General features: G+C 42.8%; 1 protein-coding gene across 1 annotated transcript in view; it reads right to left on the reverse strand.

The window, feature by feature from the left end:
• The window catches only part of LOC129702278 (uncharacterized), a 120,134-nt gene that overhangs the window by 27,142 nt on the left and 67,777 nt on the right, over positions 1-25,215 (reverse strand). The window contains exons 14-22 of the mRNA XM_055643985.1: positions 23,726-23,803; positions 22,098-22,172; positions 17,107-17,169; positions 15,841-15,921; positions 14,655-14,738; positions 12,419-12,520; positions 10,093-10,251; positions 7,419-7,532; positions 3,368-3,475 (exon numbers count right to left, since the gene is read on the reverse strand). Of these exons, the coding sequence (XP_055499960.1) occupies positions 3,368-3,475; positions 7,419-7,532; positions 10,093-10,251; positions 12,419-12,520; positions 14,655-14,738; positions 15,841-15,921; positions 17,107-17,169; positions 22,098-22,172; positions 23,726-23,803 (864 nt within the window). The remainder of the gene's footprint in view (positions 1-3,367; positions 3,476-7,418; positions 7,533-10,092; positions 10,252-12,418; positions 12,521-14,654; positions 14,739-15,840; positions 15,922-17,106; positions 17,170-22,097; positions 22,173-23,725; positions 23,804-25,215) is intronic.

Below are 25,215 nucleotides of genomic sequence, written 5' to 3' on the forward strand. Positions count from 1 at the left end.
ACATGGTCAGGTTGAATCTACAATTGGAGAGAGAGAAGGATAGATCGGAGGTGTCAGTGTTACAGTTGAATAAAGGGGACTATGGGGCCATGAGGGAGGAGCTGGCCAAAGTTCACTGGAAAGATACCTTAGCAGGGATGACAGTGGAACAACAATGGCAGGTATTTCTAGGAATAATACAGAAGGTGCCGGATCAGTTCATTCCTAGGAGGAAGAAAGATTCCAAGGGGAGTAAGGGGCGACCGTGGCTGACATGGGACGTCAGGGACAGTATAAAAAGAAAAGAGAAGAAGTACAACGTTGCAAAGATGAGCGGGAAGCAAGAGGATTGGGTAATGTTTAAAGAACAACAGAAGATGGTTAACTAAAAAGACAATACGGGGAGAAAAGATGAGGTACGAAGGTAAGCTAGCCAAGAATATAAAGGAGGATAGTAAAAGCTTCTTTAGGTATTTGAAGAGGAAAAAATTAGTTAAGACCAAAGTTGGACCCTTTGGAAGATGAGTTGAACAGGTACTTTGAATCTGTCTTCACTAAGGAGGACACAAACAATCTTCCTAATATAGTAGTGGCCAGAGGATCTGGGGTGATGGGGGAACTGAAGAAAATCCACAGTAAGCAGGAAATGGTGTTGAGTAGACTGATGGGACTGAAGGTTGATAAATCCCCAGGGCCTGATGGTCTGCATCCCAGGGTACTTAAGGAAGTGGCTCTAGAAATCGTGGATGCATTAGTGTTAATTTTCTAATGTTCTATAGACTTAGGATCAGTTCCTGTGGATTGGAGGGTAGCTAATGTTATCCCACTTTTTAAGAAAAGGCGGGAGAGAGAAAACAGGAAATTATAGACCAGTTAGCCTCACATCGGTGGTGGAGAAGATGCTGGAGTCAATTATAAAAGATGAAATAGCCGCACATTTGGATAGCAGTAACAGGATCGGTCTAAGTCAGAATGGATTTACGAAGGGGAAATCATGCTTGACTAATCTTCTGAAATTTGTTGAGGATGTAACTCGGAAAATGGACAAGGGAGAGCCAGTGGATGTAGTTTACCTGGACTTTCAGAAAGCATTTGATAAGATCCCACATAGGAGATTAGTGGGCAAAATTAGCACACATGGTATTGGGGGTAGAGTGCTGACATGGATAGAAAATTGGTTGGCAGACAGGAAACACAGAGTAGGGATTAACGGGTCCCTTTCAGAATGGCAAGCAGTGACTAGTGGGGTACTACAAGGCTCAGTGCTGGGATCGCAGCTATTTACAATGTACATCAATGATTTGGATGAAGGTATTCAAAGTAACATTAGCAAATTTGCAGATGACATAAAGCTGGGTGGCAGTGTGAACTGTGAGGACGATGCTATGAGAATGCAGGGTGACTTGGACAGGTTGGGGGTGGGCAGATGCATGGCAGATGAAGTTTAATGTGGATAAATGTGAGGTTATCCACTTCGGTATCAAAAACAGGAAGGCAGATTACTATCTAAATGGCGTCAAGTTGGGAAAAGGACACGCTAGAGGCAGGAAACATGTTCCCGATGTTGGGGGAGTCCAGAACCAGGGGCCACAGTTTAAGAATAAGGGGTAAGCCATTTAGAACGGAGGCGAGGAAACGCTTTTTCTCACAGAGAGTTGTGAGTCTGTGGAATTGTCTGCCTCAGAGGGTGGTGGAGGACAGTTCCCTGGATACTTTCAAGAGAGAGCTAGATAGGGCTCTTAAAGATAGCGGAGTCAGAGGATATGGGGAGAAGGCAGGAACAGGGTACTGATTGCGGATGATCAGCCATGATTACATTGAATGGCGGTGCTGGCTCGAAGTGCTGAATAGCCTACTCCTGCACCTATTGTCTATTGTCTAAATGGCATCATGAGCCCCAGGGTGATTTGCAACAGGCAGTCAATCCCCTGTCAAGTTTCTGCACTGCTGCGATTTAGACTGGAAATGGTCACAATTATTTTTCGCTTTGGAAAATTAACGATTTCCAAAAACATAGTACTGACAAGACAAGTTCAACGTGACTGAAACTTGATGCTACTATTACTGTGGCCTGACTTAGATTATCAATGCCCCATATTACTATGCATAGCTGTTTTCCAATAACTCCACGTGCAGATCTGTATCATCTACTAAACCTTAATGTATCAAGCTCAGCTTGGCTCAGATTTGTTTCAACAGCAAGCTAAACACGTGAACTTACTGCAATTGTACTATTTCAAAACAAGTTTAGTTTCGAGATATAGCATGGAAACAGGCCCTTCGTTCCACCGAGTCCACACTGACCATCGATCATCCGTTCACACTCATTCTAAGTTATATCATTTTCTCATCCACTCCTTACCTACAGGGGAGCAATTACCAGAAGCCAATTAACCTACAAACCCGCATGTCTTTGAGATGTGGGAGGAAATGGGAGCACCCGGAGAAAACGCATGCAATCACAGGGAGAACGTGCAAACTTCACACAGACCGCACCAGAGGTCAACATCAAACCTGCGTCTCTGGTGCTGTGAGTTAGCAACTGCCTACTGCCCCCAGAGTATAAGACAGCAGAATCTAAAATTTAGTTGTTGGTGTTCTGCTGCAAGTTGTGATTTTGTTTTCCTCACTGAAGGGTGTTTAGTATTTTCCTTTCATTTGTTGTGAGTCATAGTTACATTAAATGGCTTTTATTCTTACAAGCTTATAAAAATCTGTGCATGATGTGAATGATCATCAGTCAATGTCAATGAACTTGAGGTGTATCAAATCATTAGGACAATTGATAGGTTGAATGCAGACTCCTTTCCCCAGAGTAGGGGAAGCAAGAAGCAGAGATTTTACATGAGAGATGTATGGTGAACCTGAGGGGGATTTGTTTTCACACAGAGGGAAGTGGATATATGGAAGGAGTTGTCAGAGGGGGTAGTTGAGGCAGGTACTATAACAATGTTTAAAAGACGTTTGGACAGGAAGTGTTTAGAAGGATATGGGCCGGGTGCTGGCAAATGAGACTAGCTTGGATGAGGCATCTTGATCAGCATGGTCGTTGGGCAGAAGGGCCTGTTTCCGTGCAGTTTGACTCGATGGAACAACGATTGAAAACATGGACGTTAATTTCAATCTTAAAGAAGTAAAATATGATGTGACTTCTGACCTTTCCATTTTTCTAAGTGCTTTACTCTTCTGTCTGATCACTTTACGCCAGTGTTTATGTTCAGGCCCAGTGCCCTTAAGATTTGTGAGTTGTGGAGCATAAATTGGCATCAATAAAATGGGCACTGAACTGGGCATGGTTGGCATGGCTGCAACTTCCTAATGGCAAACCTCAGAGGAACCCCCATCATCCAGTGTGCACGGAGTAGTAGACGATTGTTAGCATACACACCCTGTGGTTGGTCGGATCGCAGCCTGTTGACGCTGTTCTGCACCATCTCATCATCTGTGAATTTGCGTTGTAAATTACCGTTCATTAGTTTGGATCTTTCGTTTTTGACTACAAGAAAAAAAGCTATTTAAATTATGCATTCAATTGTTCTAAATAAGACACCAAGTTCATTCATAGAATGATAGAATTATACAGCATGGAAACAGGTCCTTTGGCCCAACTCGTCCATGCTGTGCAAAATGCTCCATCTAAGCTAGTCCCATTTGGCCGTGTTTGGCCCACATCTTTCTAAACTTTTCTTATCCATGTATTTTTAAAATGCTGCTATAGTAGTTGCCTCAGCTACCTGCTCTGGCAGATAATTCCATATACTCACCACCCTCTGAGTGAAAAGGTTGCCCTTCAGGTTCATGTTTGTCCCCCTCACCTTAAACCTATGTCCTATTGCTTGTCTCCCTTACCGTCCGTAAAAGACATGTGCAAACACACACACCCATCTATATAACCATATAACCATATAACAATTACAGCACGGAAACAGGCCATCTCGACCCTTCTAGTCCGTGCCGAACACATAATCTCCCCTAGTCCCATATACCCGCGCTCAGACCATAACCCTCCATTCCCTTCCCATCCATATAACTATCCAATTTATTTTTAAATGATAAAAATGAACCTGCCTCCACCACCTTCACTGGAAGCTCATTCCACACAGCTACCACTCTCTGAGTAAAGAAGTTCCCCCTCATGTTACCCCTAAACTTCAGTCCCTTAATTCTCATGTCATGCCCCTTGTTTGAATCTTCCCTACTCTCAGTGGGAAAAGCTTTTCCACGTCAACTCTGTCTATCCCTCTCATCATTTTAAAAACCTCTATCAAGTCCCCCCCTTAACCTTCTGCGCTCCAAAGAATAAAGCCCTGACTTGTTCAACCTTTCTCTGTAACTTGGTTGCTGAAACCCAGGCAACATTCTAGTAAATCTCCTCTGTACTCTCTCTATTTTGTTGACATCCTTCCTATAATTAGGCGTCCAAAATTGTACACCATAAGAATTGTACACCACCAGAATTGGCCTCACCAATGCCTTGTACAATTTTAACATTACATCCCAACTTCTATACTCAATGCTCTGATTTATAAAGGCCAGCACACCAAAAGCTTTCTTTACCACCCTATCTACATGAGATTCCACTTTCAGGGAACTGTGCACAGTTATTCCCACATCCCTCTGTTCACCTACATTCTTCAATTCCCTACCATTTACCATGTACGTCCTATTTTGATTTGTCCTGCCAAGATGTAGCACCTCACACTTATCAGCATTAAACTCCAGCTGCCATCTTTCAGCCCACTCTTCCAACTGGCATAAATCTCTCTGTAGACTTTGAAACTCTACTTCATTACCCGCAACCCCACCTATCTTGGTATCATCTGCATACTTACTAATCCAATTTACCACACCATCATCCAGATCATTGATGTACATGACAAACAACAGTGGACCCAACACAGATCCCTGTGGCACCCCACTCGTCACTGGCCTCCAACCTGACAAACAACCATCCACCATTACTCTCTGGCATCTCCCATTCAGCCACTGTTGAATCCATCATGCTACTCCACCATTAATACCCAACCATTGAACCTTCTTAACCAACCTTCCATGAGGAACCCTGTCAAAGGCCTTACTGAAGTCCATATACACAACATCCACTGCGTTACCCTCATCAATTTCCCGAGTAACATCTTCAAAAAATTCAAGAGGATTAGTTAACCAAGACCTTCCAGGCACAAATGCATGTTGACTGTTCCTAATCGAAGGATCTATTCAGATGGAATGTGACAAAACATTTACAATGAAGACCAGTGTGTATATGTAACCACTGTTCTTCCTTTATGGTGACTTCCAATGTTAGCAGTCATTTCTTGGATTTTAAAAGGATTTAGAATTTCCTCCTCATTAATAACATGAGGTCCATAATCGGAAAAAAAAGTAATTTCAAACTTTTGAAATCTGGTTCATTCCATGAATAACTTATTGTGTTTTATTACATTTTAATCACATCAATTATAAGAAAATATGAAAAAATAGCAAAACACCAACCAAGTAGTATTTTCAGTCATAGTTCATACCGCTGGGTCATAATGTTTTTAAGAGATAAATTTAGCTCTTAGGGCCAAAGGAATCAAGGGATATGGTGAAAAAGCTGGAACGGGGTACTGATTTTAGATGATCAGCCATGATCATATTGAATGACGGTGCTGGCTCGAAGGGCTGGATGGCCTACTCCTGCACCTATTTTTCTATGTTTATGGCTCCAACGGTACAGTACAGACACAGGTCCATCCCATTCGTGATGACCGTGATGGTTATCTATGCCAATCTCATATCCTCATTCCTTTCATATCTCGGTACCAGTCCAAATTCCTTTTAACCATTATTTCTGCCTCCGCCACTTCCTTTGGCAGCTCGTTGTAGATAACCATCCCCATCTATCTCCTTTAAATTTCTGCCCCTTCATTTTAAATGTGCACCCTAGACTCCCTGACCTTGGGGAAAAGACTAAGTATTCTATATATGCAACTCACAATTTTATGAACCTTGATGAGGTCACCACTCAGCAATCTGTGTTTAAGTGATTAAAGCCCTAAAATTTAGGGAACACCATGGCACATCACTTCTCCACTCTGTCACATCCCTCCTGTACTGTGGCAACTAGAACAGCACACAATACTCCAAGTGTAGTCCAACCAAGGTTTTGTACATCTGCTGCATGATGTCCCAACTCTTTCAGCAAATGGATGGACAAAGGCGAGAGGTGAAAAGGAGACAGAAGGGTGACAGAGAAGGGGAGAAGAGGGGTGGCACAGTGGCGCAGTGATAGATTTGCTGCCTTACAGCATCAGAGACCCGGGTTCCTTCCTGACTAACTTGCCCCACACATCTCCTCTAAACTTTGCCCCTCTCAAGTTAAAACTATGCCCTCTGTTCGATACATTTTCCACCTTGAGAAAGATGTTCCAACTATCTACCCTGTATATGCCTCTCATAATTTTACTCCTATCAGGTCCCCAACCTCCGACTCTCCCGAGAAAACAATCCATGTTTGGTCAACCTCTCCTTACAGCTAATACCTAATCTTTAGTCAGAGCGTGGTGAATCTGTGGAATTAATTGCCATAAGACGGCTGTGGAAGCCAAGCCATTGGGTATTTTAAGGTGGAAATTGACAGATTCTTAATTAGTAAGAGTGTCAAGGGTTATGGGGAGAAGGCAGAAGAATGGGGTGATAGATAGGGTAAAATTGATTAAATGGTGTAGTACACTTGATGGGCCCAATGGCCTAATTATGAACTAATCCAGGCAGCATTCTGGTGAATACTTTCTGCATCCTCTCCATTGGTAAATCTATGAAGCAATGAGTGAGGAAGCTCCAGAGCCAGAGATTAGTTAGAACAAGAAAGTCTTTATAGTGTGGTGACTTTTTTGAGGCCTAAATGCTGGCATTGATCTATTTGGACAGATCTGTATTTCTGCGCTATGAGTCCAGCATTTTTTACCCATTCTTAATTGGCCTTGAGAAAATGGTAGTGACCCCTGCTTGCATGCTGCAATGATTCTGACAAAGATATTTCCACAATGCTATTGGGCAGTGAGTGCCAAGACTTAGACCCAGTGAAGTTGACCGAACAGTGACAGCTTTCCAAGTCAGTTCGGTGTATAACATGGAGGGGAATCTTCAAGTTCCTTCTTCGTCATTGGGTCTGAGTTCTGGAACTCCCTTTCAACCACACCATTGAAGGCACCTTTACCAAAAGGAATTGAGCAGCTTCAGAAGATGGTTTACTGGGACATTGTCAGGGACAATTGAGAATTGGAGTTAAATGATGGTGCTCCCGCACACTTTATGCCTGTCTTTTTCTAGGGTAAGTTGCAACAATCGTCTGTTTTCTCAATGGATATTCGTGCAACACCCATTCCTCCAAGTCCTGATATAGTAACACACAGGACGGTATTTCCTACGAGATAAAAGATAAAGAAAATTCTAACCTTCGTCGTCTGATGAATCCAGTTCTGCCATAAGTTCGTCAAAAGCTTCATCTTTGGTATCTGAATCCTTCATTTCATTGGCTACTGGTTGAAGTTCAGTGTCATCATCAGAATCTGTAAAATACGTTTAGTTTGACAACACATCGATTTATTTTATTTTGTGTTAATCCTTTCAGCATTGGTTAAATTTGCAATAAAACTTAAGACTAAAGTTTTGTCGAATATATTAATAATGGCATTCACATAATGAGGATTTCTTGGGTTGTTGTCAACAACAAACACAAGTAAGGTGTGTGGGTCTGGTCACCACACTTGGCAAAGGGTGACTTTGAGCAGAATTACAAGAATATTCCTGGGACTAGAGAATATATTTCTGAGTGACCAAACATCGATTCCTTCCTTTGGAGTCAATGAAGCCGAGTGCAGGATTAATCGAGATGGTTTAAACGGAGAAGCATAAGCAAGGTGAAGAGCAAGGAATTATTTTCCTGGCAGGCAACTCAATGATTGGACTGTAGAGATTAATGGTCATAGGAAGAAGGATTAGAGGATAGCTGTGGAAAGATGGTTTCACCTACAAGATGAGAAACACTCATTGCATCTAAAGAAAATATTATCATAGTAATCCTGATGACAAGTGAATTTGGAACACATTGTACAGTATACAGTACACCACTGGTAGAATATGGTGAATATTTAGCACGTGGATTTGGGTATCAATCAGTTATGAGTCACACTGCACAGAAAGAGGCCCTTCAGCCGCTACAGAACTAAAGCTTGAAATTGGTAGCTGCTATCAGGCAACTGAATCATCCCACCACAACCAGAGAGCTGTGCTGACCTACTATCTATCTATCTTTGGTGACCCTCGGACTATCCTTGATTGGACATTGCTGGCTTTATCTTGCACTAAACGTAATTCCCTTACCATATATGAATACACTGTAAATTGGGCTATTGCATTCATGTATTGTCTTTCTGCTGACTGGTTAGCACGCACCAAAAGATTTTTCACAGTACCTCGGTACACGTGACGATAAACTAAACAAACCGATAGAAATTGCTGGAATCTACCACTGAAATAGTATCAAGTACACAGTCACCATGGATTTATGCAAAGAAAATCATGATTGACAATTCTTTTTACAATTTTTTGCCATTGCATTAGAGTGTCACAGTAGAGTTGCTGCCTTATTGCATCAGAGATTGGGTTGGATCCTGACTACAGGTGCTGTCTGTACAGTTTGTATGTTTTCCCTGTGACCGCAAGGGTTTTCTCCGGGTGCTCTGGTTTTCTCCCAATCCGAAGACGTACAGGCTTGTAGGTTAATTGCCCTCTGTAAATTGCCCTGGTGCGTAGGATGCAAAATTGAGATAACAGAGAACTAGTGTACAGGTAAGTGTTGGTCAGTGTGGCAGGCTCATTGGGCTGAAGGACCTGTTTCCAAGCTGTATCTCGAAACTAGATTAACAGAATAGATACGGGACAGCCCAGTTGATTTGGCGCATTTGAACTTTCACAAGGGCTTCAATAAGGTGCACACAATAAATTTATTAATGTACAGATTTATTAATGTAGATTAAGAATTGTGTAATAACAGAAAAGGTAGAATAGAAATAGGAATAAAGTGGTCATTTTCAAACTTGTTGTAGGGAGATGCTGCTGTGATTGATGCTGAGTTAAGAGGACATTAATTAAGAGGACATGACTTCAGAATTAAGGGACAGAAGTTTAGGGGTAATATGAGGGGGAACTTCTTTACTCAGAGAGTGGTAGCGGTGTGGAATGAGCTTCCAGTGGAAGTGGTGGAGGCAGGTTCATTGGTATCATTCAAAAATAAATTGGATAGGCATATAGATGAGAAGGGAATGGAGGGTTATGGTATGAGTGCAGGCAGGTGGAACTAAGGGGAAAAAAAGTTGTTCGGCACGGACTTGTAGGGCCGAGATGGCCTGTTTGCGTGCTGTAATTGTTATATGGTTATATGTTATAATCCATTACATGTATTTTCAGTCAACAGACCATCCTTCGCAATTTCCACCTACTCCAACAAGATAAGGCGGCACAGTGGTAGAGTTCCTGCCATTTCCCTGTTCCCCATCGAGGAACATAAACAGCCTATCCAGGTGATGCAGTGGGTCACTTGGTCGTGGTGCATGTACCAAGATACAGTGCTAAGCAAATCATAGTACACCTGCACTTCGTCCAGTCTAAAGTACAGTATTTGGTGATCACTAATGTGGTTCCATGGACTCACCACCACTATGGCCTCTGTGTGTGGTCCCCTGCTCTGTTGCAACAAGGCCCCACACAAGCACGAGCAACAACATTCCACCACCATGCCTGGGCACGTCACACTTTGGGTAACTCCCTCTGTCTTGTTGCTTGTAATTTATCGTGGCCGATTAATCTACCCTCGCAAATAAACCAATGCAACTTTAACATGTTGGTGGGGAAGGGGAAGGGGGAGGGGAATTGAGCATTTGGAAGAAACCCACAAGGTCACAGAGACAAAGTATACATTCCACACGGACGACAACTGAGGCCAATATCAAATATGGGTTGTTACAGTAGTGAGGCAGTGGCTCTACCAGCTGTGCCACTCAAAAATATGAGCGTCAATTGCAAATTTTATTTTTTAAATAAATGTCAATAAATCATTTATTTTCTGACCAGACATTATGTTTGCCTCCAGCTCGTCCAGTTTCTTTTCAACAATGTCACTGTCATTGTCTGGAAGGCTTTCTTCTGGTGGGTCTTCATCGTCACTGTCACCATCACCGTCAAAGGCTGGAAGGCTTCTGCCACTTCCTACATTTGTGGCCTTTTGATCTGTGTATTCGGGATATAAATGGAGCAGAATTAGGGCCATCTCATCCAATGCCGAGTAACTGTGGCTTTCCGGCTGATTAAGTTGCGGTTGTACAATCACAAGGCTAGAAATGTCCTGAAACAGCGCTAACCTTCCCCGTGCTTTGCAAGTGAAGTTACATTGTGGTCACACAGAGCTTTTCTGCATCCATCCAGGTCTCAGGACATGTACCAACATAACTCTTATCTGCTTGCATGTAAGTTTAGGTTTATTATTATCAACGGTACCGAGGTACCATGAAAATCTTAGTTTTACATGCTATCCAATCAGATCACATAATACTATACATAAATACAATCAGGTCAAACTCAAGTACAACAGGTGGAGCAAAGGGGAAGATAGAGAATGCATAATATAGTTCTCGGCATTGTAGTGCACCAGTTCCATAGACAAAGTCCAAGGTCCGGAATGGGGTAAAGGGGAATTGGATAGTACCCTTGCTTATGGAAGGACTGTTCAGAAGCTGCTCTGGAGTCTGGTGTTGTGCACTTTCAAGCTTCAGTACTTCTGCCAGACAGGAGCAGGACAAAGAAAGAATGACTAGGATGGGACATCTTTGATTATGTTGGCTGGTTTTCCAAGGCAGCATGAAGTGTAGATGGGATCAATGGTGGGAAGTCTGGTCTGTGTGATGGACTGGGCTACTTCGACAACTTTCTGCAATTTCTTGCAAATAATCCTCCCATTCCCTATATAACCATGTTTCTATCCAAAGACCTCTTAAATTCTACTGTTGGATCTGTCTTCATCACCACCCCAGTAGTGCATTCCACTCATGACCCCCCGTGTAAAAACCGTACTCGGCACTTCTTTAAACTTTGCTATTTGATATTTTCCTTCTGGGAAAAAAGGTTCTGCCTACTCAATCTATGCCTCTTATAATTATGTATTCCATAGTTCTAAATAAGACACCAAGTTCATTCATAGAATGATAGAATTATACAGCATGGAAACAGGATCTTTGACCCAACTCGTCGATGCTGACCAAAATGCTCCATCTAAGCTAGTCCCATTTGCCCGTGTTTGGCCCACATCCTTCTAATTTATATGCTTCTATCGTGTATCCCTTTAATCCCCAAGGATCCAGAGATATCAATCCAAATTTTTCCAACCTCGTCCTGTAGCTAAAAGTGCCATTGTTTTCAATCTCCTCCCATAAGCTATAGAAGATCTTCCAACCAACTTCAATGTAGACTTTGCACTTTTTCTCTGTAACTGCAGCGTTATAATACCCATGTTGACCAAGATGTCCCATCTACACAAGTCCCACCGGCATGTGTTTGGTCCATATAAATCTAAATCAAGTGTTCCCAATCTGGGGTAAATTCTGCCTACCCAGGGGGTAAATTTGTTGATTCTGGATTTGTACATATTTTTTCTCGTTGACTGACTGTGTTTGGTTCTGGTATACCCGTATCTGTTCATCGTTAGTTGTTCATAAATAAATGAAATAACATTGTTAACATTAAAGTTGCCAGGGGTAAACGGGATGAAAAAGGTTGGGAACCCCTGGTCTAAATCTTTCTTATCCATGTAACAGTCCAAATGCCTTTTAAATGTTGTTGTAAATCACATTATACTCTGCACTCTAGTATTATTCTCTTTGCGCTATCTATTGTAACTGTATGTGGCTTGTTTTACTTGTGTTTGGTATGATGTGATAGAATGCAAACAAAACCTTTCACAGTATCATGGTGCACATGGCAATAATAAACCAACACCAATACCCGTTGTCCTGGTGTACAGCTTGATGTACTGTGGTATAGTGTGACTTGGCTGCTTAGCATGCAAACAAAGCTTTTCACAGTATCTTGGTACGTGTGACAATAATAAACCAATACTATTAGTGATATCTTGAACTTGCTGCCAGAAGTGGTGGAATCAGATAGAATAACTATGTTTTGAAGTTATTTAGACAGGCATTGACTAGATAAGCAAGGCATGGAAGGATATAGACCTAATACACCGCAGAGATTAGTGTAGACAGGCATAGGTTGGTACAGATGCGGTGTGCCGAAAAGCCCATTCTGTGCTCTATAACTCTATGACTATTAGAACCACCCAGTATAGTTCACTCCCACATTCTAAATCCTGATAAACTCCAAGTGAAACCATGAGCAGTCTAACCTTTTTCCATTGGTGACCAATTTTCTTCTTGCAAATCTTCAGAAGGTTCATTCCTTTTCGACATTTTTTTTCTTTTCTTTTTTGTTTCATGAGTCAGCTGATCTATAATTGGCATGAGAGAAGCAAATACTTGATGCAGCAATATTTCTGTCTTTCATAGATACGTTTAAATTCCAACACATTTTCTGAAATGGACACCAGCTTTTTATCACTAGCATTTCCACCACATATGCTTTGACATTGCTGTTTGATTACAAGCAAACGTGTTCATTCATAGACATGGAGTCATATGGCACAGAAAGGGGCCGGTCGGCCTATCGCATTCATGCCAGCCATCAAGTACCCATCTATGCTAAACCTATTTACCAGCACTTGATTCACTGCTGTCTGCTAAAATAAACATAGTGCACTTTAGTATTGACTAATAAACAAGGAAGACATTCATAACCTGTTTCTTGCTTTGTGAGTCAGAAGTACAAGGCACGCTTTTGGAGTAAAGCATTTGAGAGAGGAGGCTAGATGGTGCCAGAGCCTGACGACTTTTTGTAGGCCATTCCAGACGAGGATTTATTATAGATAAACACAAATTTCTGGAGTAACTCAACAGGTCAAGCAGCATCTCTGGACAACATAGATAGGTGACGTTTCAGGTCAGACCCTTCTTCAGGCTGAATTTAGTCTGTAAAAGGGTCCCAACCCAAAACGTCACCCATCCATGTTCTCCAGAGATGCTGCCTGATCCGCTGAGTTACTCCAGCATTTTCTGTCTATCTTTGTTACAACCAACATCAGTGGTTCCTTTTTAATTACAGGATCTACTACAGTTCACTGCAACTCATCCACAATTTGACTTGTGCATTATTGTACTCATGCATGGTACAATTTGAATGCATTAGACACAAAGTTTTTCTACTGTATGTCAGTTCAGGTGACAATAATAATAAACTAAACGACAAAAACTGATCCAATATTATAACAGGTCACAAAATGTAGAAAACACAAAAGTTGGAGAAAACTGTGGGCCGAGTTTACCTCTCATTTTATGGACATTTTACGCCAATAGGAATAATGGGTGTTAATGAGTGCAAAGTTATTCAAACAGCATCAACTCTGTACATAGTAGAATCTCAGGATATCATGACTTTGTTTCCCAATGGCATAAAGTAAGCAGAGATGAGCACTACAGGTGCACAACCTTTTATCCGGAGTTCCGGAAACCGAAAAACTCCGAAAACCGGCCATTTTTTCCAGGATGTCGTCTGCACACCAAAGCTCGCGTTTGGCGCCAAACTTGACCCGAAACGACCCACGGTCAACCCAGGTCTGTACTACTGTAGCGGCTGCCTCATCCCCGGAGACCGGGGAGACACTTAAACATCTGTAAATCATTGCTTAAATGTTAGTCAGTTAGTTTGGAGGGCTTTTATGTGAAGGGGGGGTGAAGGGGTAAACTTTAATTCTTAGTCCCCTACCTGGTCGGAGAGGCGGGGAGCGGTCAATGCCTTACCGGGTCGCCGTGCAGTAAGCTCCGCAGCGCTGTGGCCGCCAACTCCCAGCTGGGGCTGCGGGCGTCCGGCCGCGGGCGGCGCCGGTTGTAGCTCCGACCCCGGCAACTCTACCCCTGGCTGCGAGGCGCTCCAAATCCACCGCCGCCCGCGGCCGGACGCCTGCAGCCCCAGCTCCGCGAATGTTGGGAGTCGGCGGCGTCGCAGCGCTGGGATACCAGCGGGGAGCGGGCAATGCCTTACCGGGTCGCCATGCGGTAAGCTCCGGAGCGCTGTGGCCGCCGACACACAACATTCGCGGAGCTGGGGCTGCGGGCGTCCGGCTGCGGGCGGCGCTGGATTTGGAGCGCCTCGCAGCCAGGGGTAGAGTTGCCGGGGTCGGAGCTCCAACCGGCGCCGCCCGCGGTCGGACGGAGCCCCCAGCTCCGCGATGTTGGGAGTCGCCGACCAGGTAGGGGACTAAGAATTCAAGTTTCCCCCTTCAACCCCACCACCACCACCACATAAAATCCCTCCAAACTAACTGACTAACATTTATGCAATGATTTACAATGATTCCCCGGTCTCCGGGGAGGAGGCAGCCGCTCCAGACTTTTCAAGCCGCCCGCGCTACCTACCTAATCTACGCTAAAAATCTTCCATTCGGAAATCCGAAAATGTCTGAAATCCGAAATGTGTCTGGTCCCAAGGCTTTCGGATAAAAGGTTGTGCACCTGTATTATTATCCTCACCTTCTTTAGTTTTGCGCTGAAAGTTTTGTAAAACCTTTTGAATCCTTTTCTCATCGGGGTCTGGATAAAGTACCTCTTCATACTCTATACCATAACAGAAGTGGTTTGTGAGTTGGGAACTGAATGTTAAGTAACACATTTCTACTCAATACTTTTATTTCATTTTAATTACTGAATATAATTTTTAATCTCAGATGTCACATTGAGGGCAATTTTCATCACACTATTCAAACAGAGATGAGGAGGGATTTTTTAAAATATTGCAGCATGCAAAAACAAAATGTGGAACTTTACCAAGAAGGTGGACAGTGTGGATGGGAAAACAAAACAAAGAGGATGAGATTGGGAAGTGTGGAGACACAGAGGGTCCCTGGAGATCATTAAAGGAGGCAAGGTGGGGACATTTGGAAGTTAACAAGCTCACAGTGCTTTTCTTTATCAATCAAGGAATAGAATATAAGGGAAGTTTATGCTAAAATCATACACAATGCTAGTTGGAGCACATCTTAAATTCTGGTCACATTATAAGACAGATGTGATTATACTCGAGAACGTGCAATGGGAGATTTATGAGGATGTTGTCACTGCAAAATTGTAGCTGTAGGGAAAGATTGGATAAACTGCGATCGTTTGTTTTGGAAAAATGGAGGCTGAGGAGAGATTTAATGGAGGGTATAAAATTTGAGGACCTAGATATTTAGGAAGAATTCAATTCCCATCTCAGAGAAGTCAAACTTCAGGGATGCGGGATTTGTGACTTATGGAGGCAGAGGAGAGATGAGAATATTTTCCTCTCCGTCAATATGATGGTAGAGATATGGAGCCTACTGCCTGAAAAGGTGAGGGACAGATGCCTTCCCACATGAACTGCAAGGCTCTGGACCGAGATTGGGAAGGCAGGATTGGGCTGGAAACTATTTTTTTTCAAATAGCATGGAAGCGATGGGCTGAATGGTCTACTTCTGCACTTGATTCACCACCTATTCTAACCCTCCCTCCTTACCTGAACTTGTGTGTCTCTTGGCCTTCCATCCTTCTTAACCAGTCGCAGCGGAACTGAGACTTAGTTCCGAACACACTTTTGTTAAGGGTTAACAAATAATTATCCAGATAAATCATTGCGTGACTTAATTCTGCACCAGCATGCTGCAAGTACCTGTACTACAATTATAATCCAAATGTTTACCTAATACTGGAACTACTGGAAGTGTTGGTAATTCCGAGACAGTTTTAGGGATTTCATCTGCAGGTTTTAGGACAAGTATTTCTGCATTGAGATGATAAAAAAAATCAAAATTAATGAAATCTTCTGCTAGATTCAAAATGCACCTTAAATTACAAATGAATTTCAACTTTTTCATTTAAATGAGGCACTGTCATTAGGAAACTGATGGGGATGTAAAAGTTTCCTTCAGTGGTATTGGGCTTAGATTTACAGTGTTAGTGTGCAACATAAGGTCAGAGCAAAGACTAACAACCGTACAGGAGTGTGGCAGGGAGACATTGCGTTGAACTGCAGCTTCTGATTTTCGTTCACCCTTTCAATCATTTTCACAGCTAACTAGCATGACAGTGGGCCAACCTTTCAATCAACACAGCTCTCTCTCTCTCGTCTGATCACAACCTCTAGACTGAAAGAGACCATTCCTGTGAAGCCCGTCGGCTCTAGAGTGCTGTCGCTTGCAAAGGGAAAGAAGCAAGTAAAGTTGATATTAACAACTTTAACCTGAGCCTATCTCAGGCTAATAATGATATTCTTTTATAGAGGTGAGGTTTTAAATGCAAAGGACACTGTTACTGACCCAGACGGTATATTGCTGGACAGGATTAACAAATGGACATCAACATGTTAACTAGAATATATCTTTCTTGCATTTGATGTGGCTAATGCCAGCTGGCATCAGCAATGGACATCTGCAAGCAACAAATCCATTCCATTGGTATCCCAAACACATGATCATATGTATGGGCTGTACGAGCCTCCCCATCCCCTTCCCCTGCATCCCTTCCAATGAGTACGCAATTCGCAACTCTATCTCTCGAGCTTCACAATTCGTAACTCTTATCCTTTTTGGGCTCACGTCTTTTTTTTCATCCTTCGCCTTTGTCCAACAATCTATTGCCTGTAAGAATCACCTATTCTCTGCTCTGTCCTGCTCAAAATCTTTTCCAGCTTTTTTTCCCCCCCCCCCCCCCCCCCCCCCCCCCCCCCCCCCCCCCCCCCCCCCAAGCAGTCTGCAGAAGGATCCTGACCCAAAACGTCACCTAAACACGTTCTCTAGAGCTGCTGAGTTACTCCAGCACTTAATGCCTTTCTTTGATATTAACCACCATCTGCAGTTCCTTGTTATTACTTAAATCTATGTTAATAAGCCAGGGAGGACCTGCACTCTTAAACTGATGAACCCCACACTCCCTGAATCAACAGATTTGCAAAACAATCAGTGTTTACCTTGTGCTGATTCTTTCGTTGGATTTTGAATCACTGCTTCTTCAGGCATTGCCACGTACAACACTGGACATTGCACAAACAGATCAGTTAATTAAAATCATCGTGGAAATAATCTGTTTTAAATCACAAATGTATTTGGGTTTCAAATGAACTAAAACCAGGTCTAGAAAAAATTAATGAAATATTCGTTGTGAACAAGAAGAGGGGTGTATAATTTAACACATTTGGCTTGCTTCTAATTCTCTCCTCCATCTCCGGTAACCTCTTCTTTCCCCCTTCCCCTTCTGTTCAAACTCCTTTCCCCAGCTCCTTGTTCTCAGTTCTCCTTCCATATCCTCTTCTTGCTTCTTCCCTTGTCTACTCTTTTCACTGCAATCACTAAGATCTGGGCACCATATTGTTCAGCTCTTTAAATGTCTTCTCAGCCTGTCTCACCTCCGCAGGTTGAGTAACCCAGCAAGGAAGCACATTGGCCAAGTTACCGGACTAGTGTCTGGACTAGTGATACAGAAGCTTAAATTCATACCTCACAATGGCAGCTGAGGATTTAAATATAAGTACACGTCCACCAATGATTTTCCGGCACCCTTTGTTCCAGAGCATCGCCATATTATCCATTGTGCAGGACCAACAGAGGTCATGGGCTTGAGGGGCCGAGATACCCGGCTACAAAGCTGGCTGTGGAAGTTGGCTATGGGAACATATCTGGCAGCTTCTGGAACATCGGCTTCATTCCAGAGCCCTGGTCGCAGCCGGCAAATTTGACCCATCGATTGACACACAAGTATGGATGAGGTCAAGATCGGCCGCCTCACCTGGTCTAGGTGCCACATTTTTGGGGGGTCTCCGGGGGAGATTTTAAGTGTGCTCAAAATCCAATGAAAAAATCAACACAAGGTAAACTCCGATTTCAAGTGTGCTCTCGTAATTTTATCAGAATAAAAGGGGGCCGGAAAGTTGGTGTGGACATGGCATTACATTCTGGAAATAAAAGCTGTTAGGCCTTCTAATGTCACTCAGGGAAATAAATCCATTATCCTAACCTAGCCTCGTCTACATGTGACTTCAGACCCATCTTTGTAGATTATACTTATCTGTCTCCTTGTTTAAGGACAAGACACAAACTAAAGTTCGAGCAATATCCTATTTCCGTAATCAAAATAATTTACAATTTCACATTTCACAAAACAACAACAAAAATGGGTGAATTAAAGACTTTTAAACGTTCTGAATCAGCTGGTCAGTAAGAAAGTGTTGTGCTGGATGTTTTCTTGTTTGAGATTCATGTGCTGTTCCTTCAGTCAAAATCGTTTCAGGATGTGCAAATATGCTGCTGATTGGGCATTCTTCGCACCAGGCATGCAAACTCATCTGCTTGTAAAATGACTGCCATAAATATTCTGTTAGTTGCAACTTTCCATCAGAAGTTGCACAGAATCTTCACGCAGACAGGCTCCGTCAATGGCAAACTCTGCCAACAAATACGTGCACCTTCAGTGGAACCATTGTACAGAGTTTGTATGTTCTCCCCGTGACCTGTTTGGGTTTTCTCTGAGTGTCCCAGTACCTCCCACACTCCAAAGAAGTATAGGTTTGTAGGATAATCGGCTTGGTAAAAAAATGTAAAAAATTGTCCCAAGAGTGTGTGATAGTGTTAGTGTGCTGGAATCACTGGTTGGTGCTAACTCGGTGGGTTCAAGGACCTGTTTCTGCACTGTATCTCTAAACAAAACTAAAAGGTTTCTTAGATCAATGCCTACAAACATGAAGTGTCTGAAGAAGTGTCTCAACCCAAAACATCACTTATTCCTTTTCTCGAGATGCTGCCTGACCTGCTGAGTTACTTCAGCTTTATGTTTATCTTCGGTTTAAATCAGCATCTGCAGTTCCTTCCTACAGCTACTGACATTTGCTGTGGCAAGCATGTTACTAAGTCAATTCTAAGCATGATTCACAACTTCCATATGAAGGCTGCGGTGTGTCAGTAAGAGCGGTTTCCTAGGCTAGTTCAGAATGTAGTTCCGAATTATCCACATTACTTGGGATATGCAGTCATCTATAGATCACACCAGGTGAGGCTGAAAGATCACCTTCCCTGGTCAACCGCATGGGTTTGAGGACCTGTCTAATAGTTTCACAATCAGCATTATTGGGAGAAGCTTCCTCTTTAAACATCCAAATTAGTTAGTTCACGGAATACATTGAATGGGTTGATGTCGCCTGGTTAGACTATCAGGCTTCTGAAGTGATAGTCCAGTAACTTAACCAACATTCCTAATCGTAAAATACCATGTATATCCAAGCAGAAATTCAGCAGGATATTTTTTTCCACCCCAAAGGCAGTGGGATTGTTTAAAATGCTTTCTAAGGCAAGACGGGTATAAACAGCATTGATGTATTTGGAATGTGTCAAAGAGGGCAGCACAGTGGTGGAGCAGCAGTGGAGTTGCTGCCTTTCAGCGCCAGAGACCCGGGTTCGATCCCGACTATGGGTGCTGTCTGTATGGAGTTTGCACGTTCTCCCTGTGACTGTGTGAGTTTTCTCCGGGTGCTCCGATTTCCTCCCACACCTCAAAGATAGACTCGTAGAGTGTTACAGTGTGGAAACCAGCCCTTTGGCCCAACTTGCCCACACCGGTCAACATGTCCCACCTTCCAGAATTTGGTCCAAACCTGTCCTATCCATGTACCTTTCTAACTGCTTCTTAAATGTTGGGATAGTCCCTGCCTCAACTACCTACTCTGGCAGCTTGTTCCATACATCCACCACCCTTTGTGAGAAAGAGTTACTCCTCAGATTTCTATTAAACCTTTTCTCCTTCACCTTAAACCTATGTCCTTTGGTCCGTGATTCAGCTACTCTGGGCAAGAGACTGTGCATCTACCTGATCTATTCCTCTCATGATCTTATACTCCTCTATAAAATAACCTCTCTTCCTCCTACACTGTAAGGGATGGAGTCCCAGCCTATTCAATCTCTGCCTATAGCTCAGACCCTCTAATGCCAGCAACATCTTCGTAAATCTTTTCTGTACCCTTTCCAGCTTGACAACATATTTCCTATAACACGGTGCCCAGAACTGAAGACAATACTCTAAATGTGGCCTCACTAATGTCTTATACAACTGCAACATGCCCTCCCAACTTCTATATTCAATACTCTGGCTGTTGAAGGTCAATGTACCAAATGCCTTTTTGACCACCCGATCTACCTGCGACTCCACCTTCAGGGAGCTATGCACCTGTACTCCTAGATTCCTCTGCTCGACAACACTACCCAGAGTCCCACCATTCACTGTGTAGGTCCTGCCCATGTTAGACTTCCCAAAATGCAACACCTCATATTTTCTGCATTAAATTCCATCAACCATTCCTCAACCCACTTACCAATTTATCTAGATCCTGGTGCAATTTTTAACAACCATCTTCAATATCTGCAAAACCTCCCACTTTGTATCATCTGTAAACTTGCTAATCTTGCCGTGTATATTCTCATCCAAATCCTTGGCATGGATGACAAACTGTAACAGGCCCAGCACCGAACCCTGAGGCATACCACTAGTATGCCACTAGGACTGGCCTCCATAGTATACCACTAGTATACCACTAGGACTGGCCTCCAGTCCAGGAAGCAACCTTCCTCCATCACCCTCTGCTTCCTTTAATGAAGCCAATTTTCGATCCATTCAGCTATTTCTCTTTGGATCCCATGCAATCTAACCTTCCAGAGCAGCCTACCATAAGGAACCTTGTCGGATGCTTTAATGAAGTCCATATATACATATACAGCTCTACCCTCATCGATCTTTTTGGTCATGTCTTCAAAAAACTCAATCAGATTTGTGAGACATGACCTCCCACGTGCAAAATCATACTGACTATCCCTAATCAGCCCTTGTCCATCAAAATGTCTGTATATCCTATCCCTCAGAATACCCTCTAGTAACTTTCCAACTACGGATGTTAGACTTACTGGCCTATACCCAGCATTTTCCCGGCAGGCCTTCTGGAAAAAAGGCACCACATTTGCCATCCTCCAGTCTTCCGGCACCTCTCCTGTATTTAGACGACTCGTACATTTTAACCAGGGCTCCCGCAATTTCCTCTTTGGTTTCCCACAATGTGCTCGGATATATCTGATCAGGACCTGGAGATTTGTCAACCTTCATACACCACAGTACCTTCAGCACCTCTTCAACCGTAACACTGACGGCTCTCAAGGCACTTCCATTGACTGCCCCAAGTTCCTCCGTCCTCCTGCCTTTCTCCTCGGTAAATACAGAGGAGAAATACTCATTGATGTAGTTGTTTGTGTGTTAATTGGCTTCTGTAAAATTGTAAATTGCCTCTAATGTGTAGGATAGTGCTAGTTTACAGGGGTGATCGCTGGTCGACGTGGACTTGATGGGCCGAAGGACCTGCGTCCATGCTGTATCTCTAAAGTCTAATGCAAAGGGAAATGTGTCTGTTGGGATGGAGCCAAAAGGAACTGCAGGTGCTGGAATCCCGAGCAACACATAAAGTGTTGGTGGGACTCAGCAGGTCAAGCAGCATCTGAAGTAGAAATGCACAGGCAAGGTTTCCAGTCAGGACCTTTCTTTAAACTGATTGTAGAAATGGGAAGAGGTGGGAGTGAGACAAAACCTAGCAAGTGATAAATGGATACAGACAATGGAGGATTGATTGGAAGGTGGGTGGAGTAAGTGATAAAGGCATGAGGTGAAAAAGAGACAAAAGGTGCCATATAAGGAGAGGATTGAAATGCAAAGTTGGTGGGAGTGATGGGTTGGAAGGATTAAGTTTATAAGAATCGGTGGGGCTATGTTGACCCCTCCATAGCCAGTTATCCTAAGAAACATGTTCTGTGTTGTAGACTTAATACAAACCTTTCATCCAACATAACAAATGACAGAGGATGATTCAAGAGCAGCAAAACTGTCACTTTTTAAAAATCTCTTATCAGGTGAGAATAATTTTTTTTCGATACATACCAGGTATTGATACAGTTGTCGTCTCCCTATAATTAATTTCATAGTCTGACATTTCCGTGGTTTCATTGTCCGAATCTGCACAGACACGACAAATGAAAATTAGCAAAATATTCTTCAGTTGTAAAAACAACCAAGAATTACAAGCAATGTGCACTGAAGCGGATTTAATTAAAATGTAGCTCGTATGAAGAATGAACAATTCATCTGCAGAGCTTGTCCAACTTCTTAAAAAAACAACTGAGGGATTGGGCAGTAAAGGCTAACTGGTATGGCGATAGGATGGGCTGGTGCAGGTTTTGAACAAGATAATGGACATTCTTCTCCTCTCCTGTGGCTGGGATATGTGACAAAGAAGGATTTAAAAAACAGAAGCAGGGACACTGTTCCTTGTGTATATTTATACTGAAAAATAAATAAATTGAACATAAACAAATCTGTAGATGATGGAAGTATGAAATAACTTTCTGTAGTGAAAACATTGTACTCAGTGGGAATGGTGACCCTCCTATTCAATCTAAATACTTAACGTTTCTCCACTGATGCCACCTGACCTGCTGAGCATCATTCTCCATTAAAAAAATAATAATTTAACTACAACAGTTTAGATAATAGGACCTTCTCAATAGGGCTACATATATTCCCCTACATGAGAATTACACACACATCTCTGTCCCTGCATAAAATACAAAGTGCTAAAGGAACTCAACGGGTCAGGCAACATCTGTGGAAGGAATGGACAGATGACATTTTGGGTCAGGGCCTTTCAGACTGATTCTAGTGGGGGGGGGAAAGTTGGAAGAGAAGTGGGGCATGACAAAGCCTGGCAAGTGATAGGTGGATACAGGCCTACAGGTGGGGGGGGGGGGGGGGGGGGGTGATTGGCAGATGGGTGGCAAAGTCTAGAGGTGAATAGGAGATAAAATAGTTTCAGGTGAGAGAAGAGGAGTGAAATGTAAAGCCAGGGGGAGGAATATGTAGATGTCATTCTAAAACTGGAGGGCATGGGCTTTGGGTGAGAGGAGAGTGAAGAGGGACATGCTGAGGGATAGGACGAGGTAATATCTCTGTCCCTGCATAAAATACAAAGTGCTAAAGGAACTCAACGGGTCAGGCAACATCTGTGGAAGGAATGACGTGTGGAAGGAATGAAGGGGACATGACATGAGAATTAAGGGACTGAAGTTTAGGGGTAACATGAGGGGGAACTTCTTTACTCAGAGAGTGGTAGCTGTGTGGAATGAGCTTCCAGTGAAGGTGGTGGAGGCAGGTTCGTTTTTATCATTTAAAAATAAATTGGATAGTTATATGGATGGGAAGGGAATGGAGGGTTATGGTCTGAGCGCAGGTATATGGGACTAGGGGAGATTATGTGTTCGGCACGGACTAGAAGGTTCGAGATGGCCTGTTTCCGTGCTGTAATTGTTATATGGTTATATGAGGTGAATAAGGATGTTAATCCCTCCCTAGCCAGTTATTCCATATTACTTGTTCTTTGTTGTAGACTTAGCACAATGTTTAAAGCAGACTTTTTATCCAAGATAACTAATGACAAAAATTGAATCCAAGGCAGCAAGTTTGTCTCTTTTTTGCTTCTTATCAGGAGAGGATAATTTGATCTTAGTACATACCAGATTCAGTTGTGGTTATCTTCTCCGGGTGATATTCAATTTCATGCTCTGCCATTTCAAGGCTTACAAAGCCCAAATCTGCAAGGAAATGACAAAAAAAAAAATTCAATTTACCAAATCTTCAGTTGTAATAAATAAACTAAGAATTACAAGTCAAGGAGCTGAGGCAGATTTGTTGATTAAAAGGAGCTCGTACCCAGAAATATCAAATTGTCTGCAATGTCTGTTTAACTGTTTTAAAACAACTGAAGGATTGGGCAGTAAAAGGTTAAATGGTGCTGTGATGAGATGCAATGGTGCAGGTCTAGAACAAGAGAATGGGCATCCTTCTCCTCTCCTGTGGCTGGGATATCTAACTTGGATATAACAGAAGTCCATAACCTAAGCAGGAAGCCTGTCCCTTGTGCATGTTCGTATCATAAGAAAATAAATGAAATGAAATTCAAAAATATCTGTAGTTGCTAGAAGTATGATTTAACTTGAACAGCTTAGAAGGTCAAGGGTTTCCTGTCGAAAACACAAAATGGTGGTCAGACAGCATCCGTGAAGGGAATTAGACAATATTTTGGCTTGGGATCCAAAATATTGTCTGTTTATTCCTTCAACACTTTCCCTGCACTCTCCGAATATCCCTCAGTTCTTTTCATGTCCAGGAATCTATTGACCTCTGCATTGAAACCAATGACTCAGCCTGCACCGGCCTCCAGATTTTAAGAAGTTCAGGGGTGCTTATTTGTCAGATAGAGTTATATAGCGCTGTGCAGCACGGAAACGGGCCCTTTAGCTCATTTTGTTCATGCTGCAAAGGTGGCATTCTGAGCAGGTCCCATTTGCCTGCATTGGCCCATTGCTCTCCCAATTCTTCCCCTCCATTCCCTTTCCCTGGTTAAATGTCTTTTAAAATCATAATTGTATCCATTTCTATACCTTCTTCTGGCAGCTCGTTCCACATACAGACCACCCGCTCAGTGAAAAAGAATGCCCTTGAGGGTCCTCTTAAATCTCTTCCCTCTCACCTAAAGCCTAGGCCTCTACAGTGTTGTCCATAATGTTTGGGACAAAGTCTCATCATTTGTTTATTTGCCTCCTCAATTTGAGAAATGTAATAGAAAAAAATCACACATGGTTAAAGTGCACATTGTCAGATTTTATTAAAGGACATTTTTATACACTTTGGTTTCACCATGTAAAAATTACAGCAGTGTTTATACATAGTCTCCCCATTTCAGGGCACCATTATATTTCGGACACATGGCTTCACAGGTGTTTGTAATTGCTCAGGTGTGTTTAAATGCCGCCTTAATGCAGGTATAAGAGAGCTCTCAGCACCTAGTTTTACCTCCAGTCTTTCCATCACCTTTGGAATCTTTTTTTGCTGTTATTCAACATGAAGACCAAAGTTGTGCCAATGAAAGTCAAAGAAGCCATTTTGAGACTGAGAAACAGGAATAAAACTGTTAGAGACATCAGCCAAACCTTAGGCTTATCAA

Source organism: Leucoraja erinacea, chromosome 12 (genome assembly GCF_028641065.1).
Source record: "Leucoraja erinacea ecotype New England chromosome 12, Leri_hhj_1, whole genome shotgun sequence".
In the NCBI taxonomy this organism is placed as follows: domain Eukaryota; kingdom Metazoa; phylum Chordata; class Chondrichthyes; order Rajiformes; family Rajidae; genus Leucoraja; species Leucoraja erinaceus.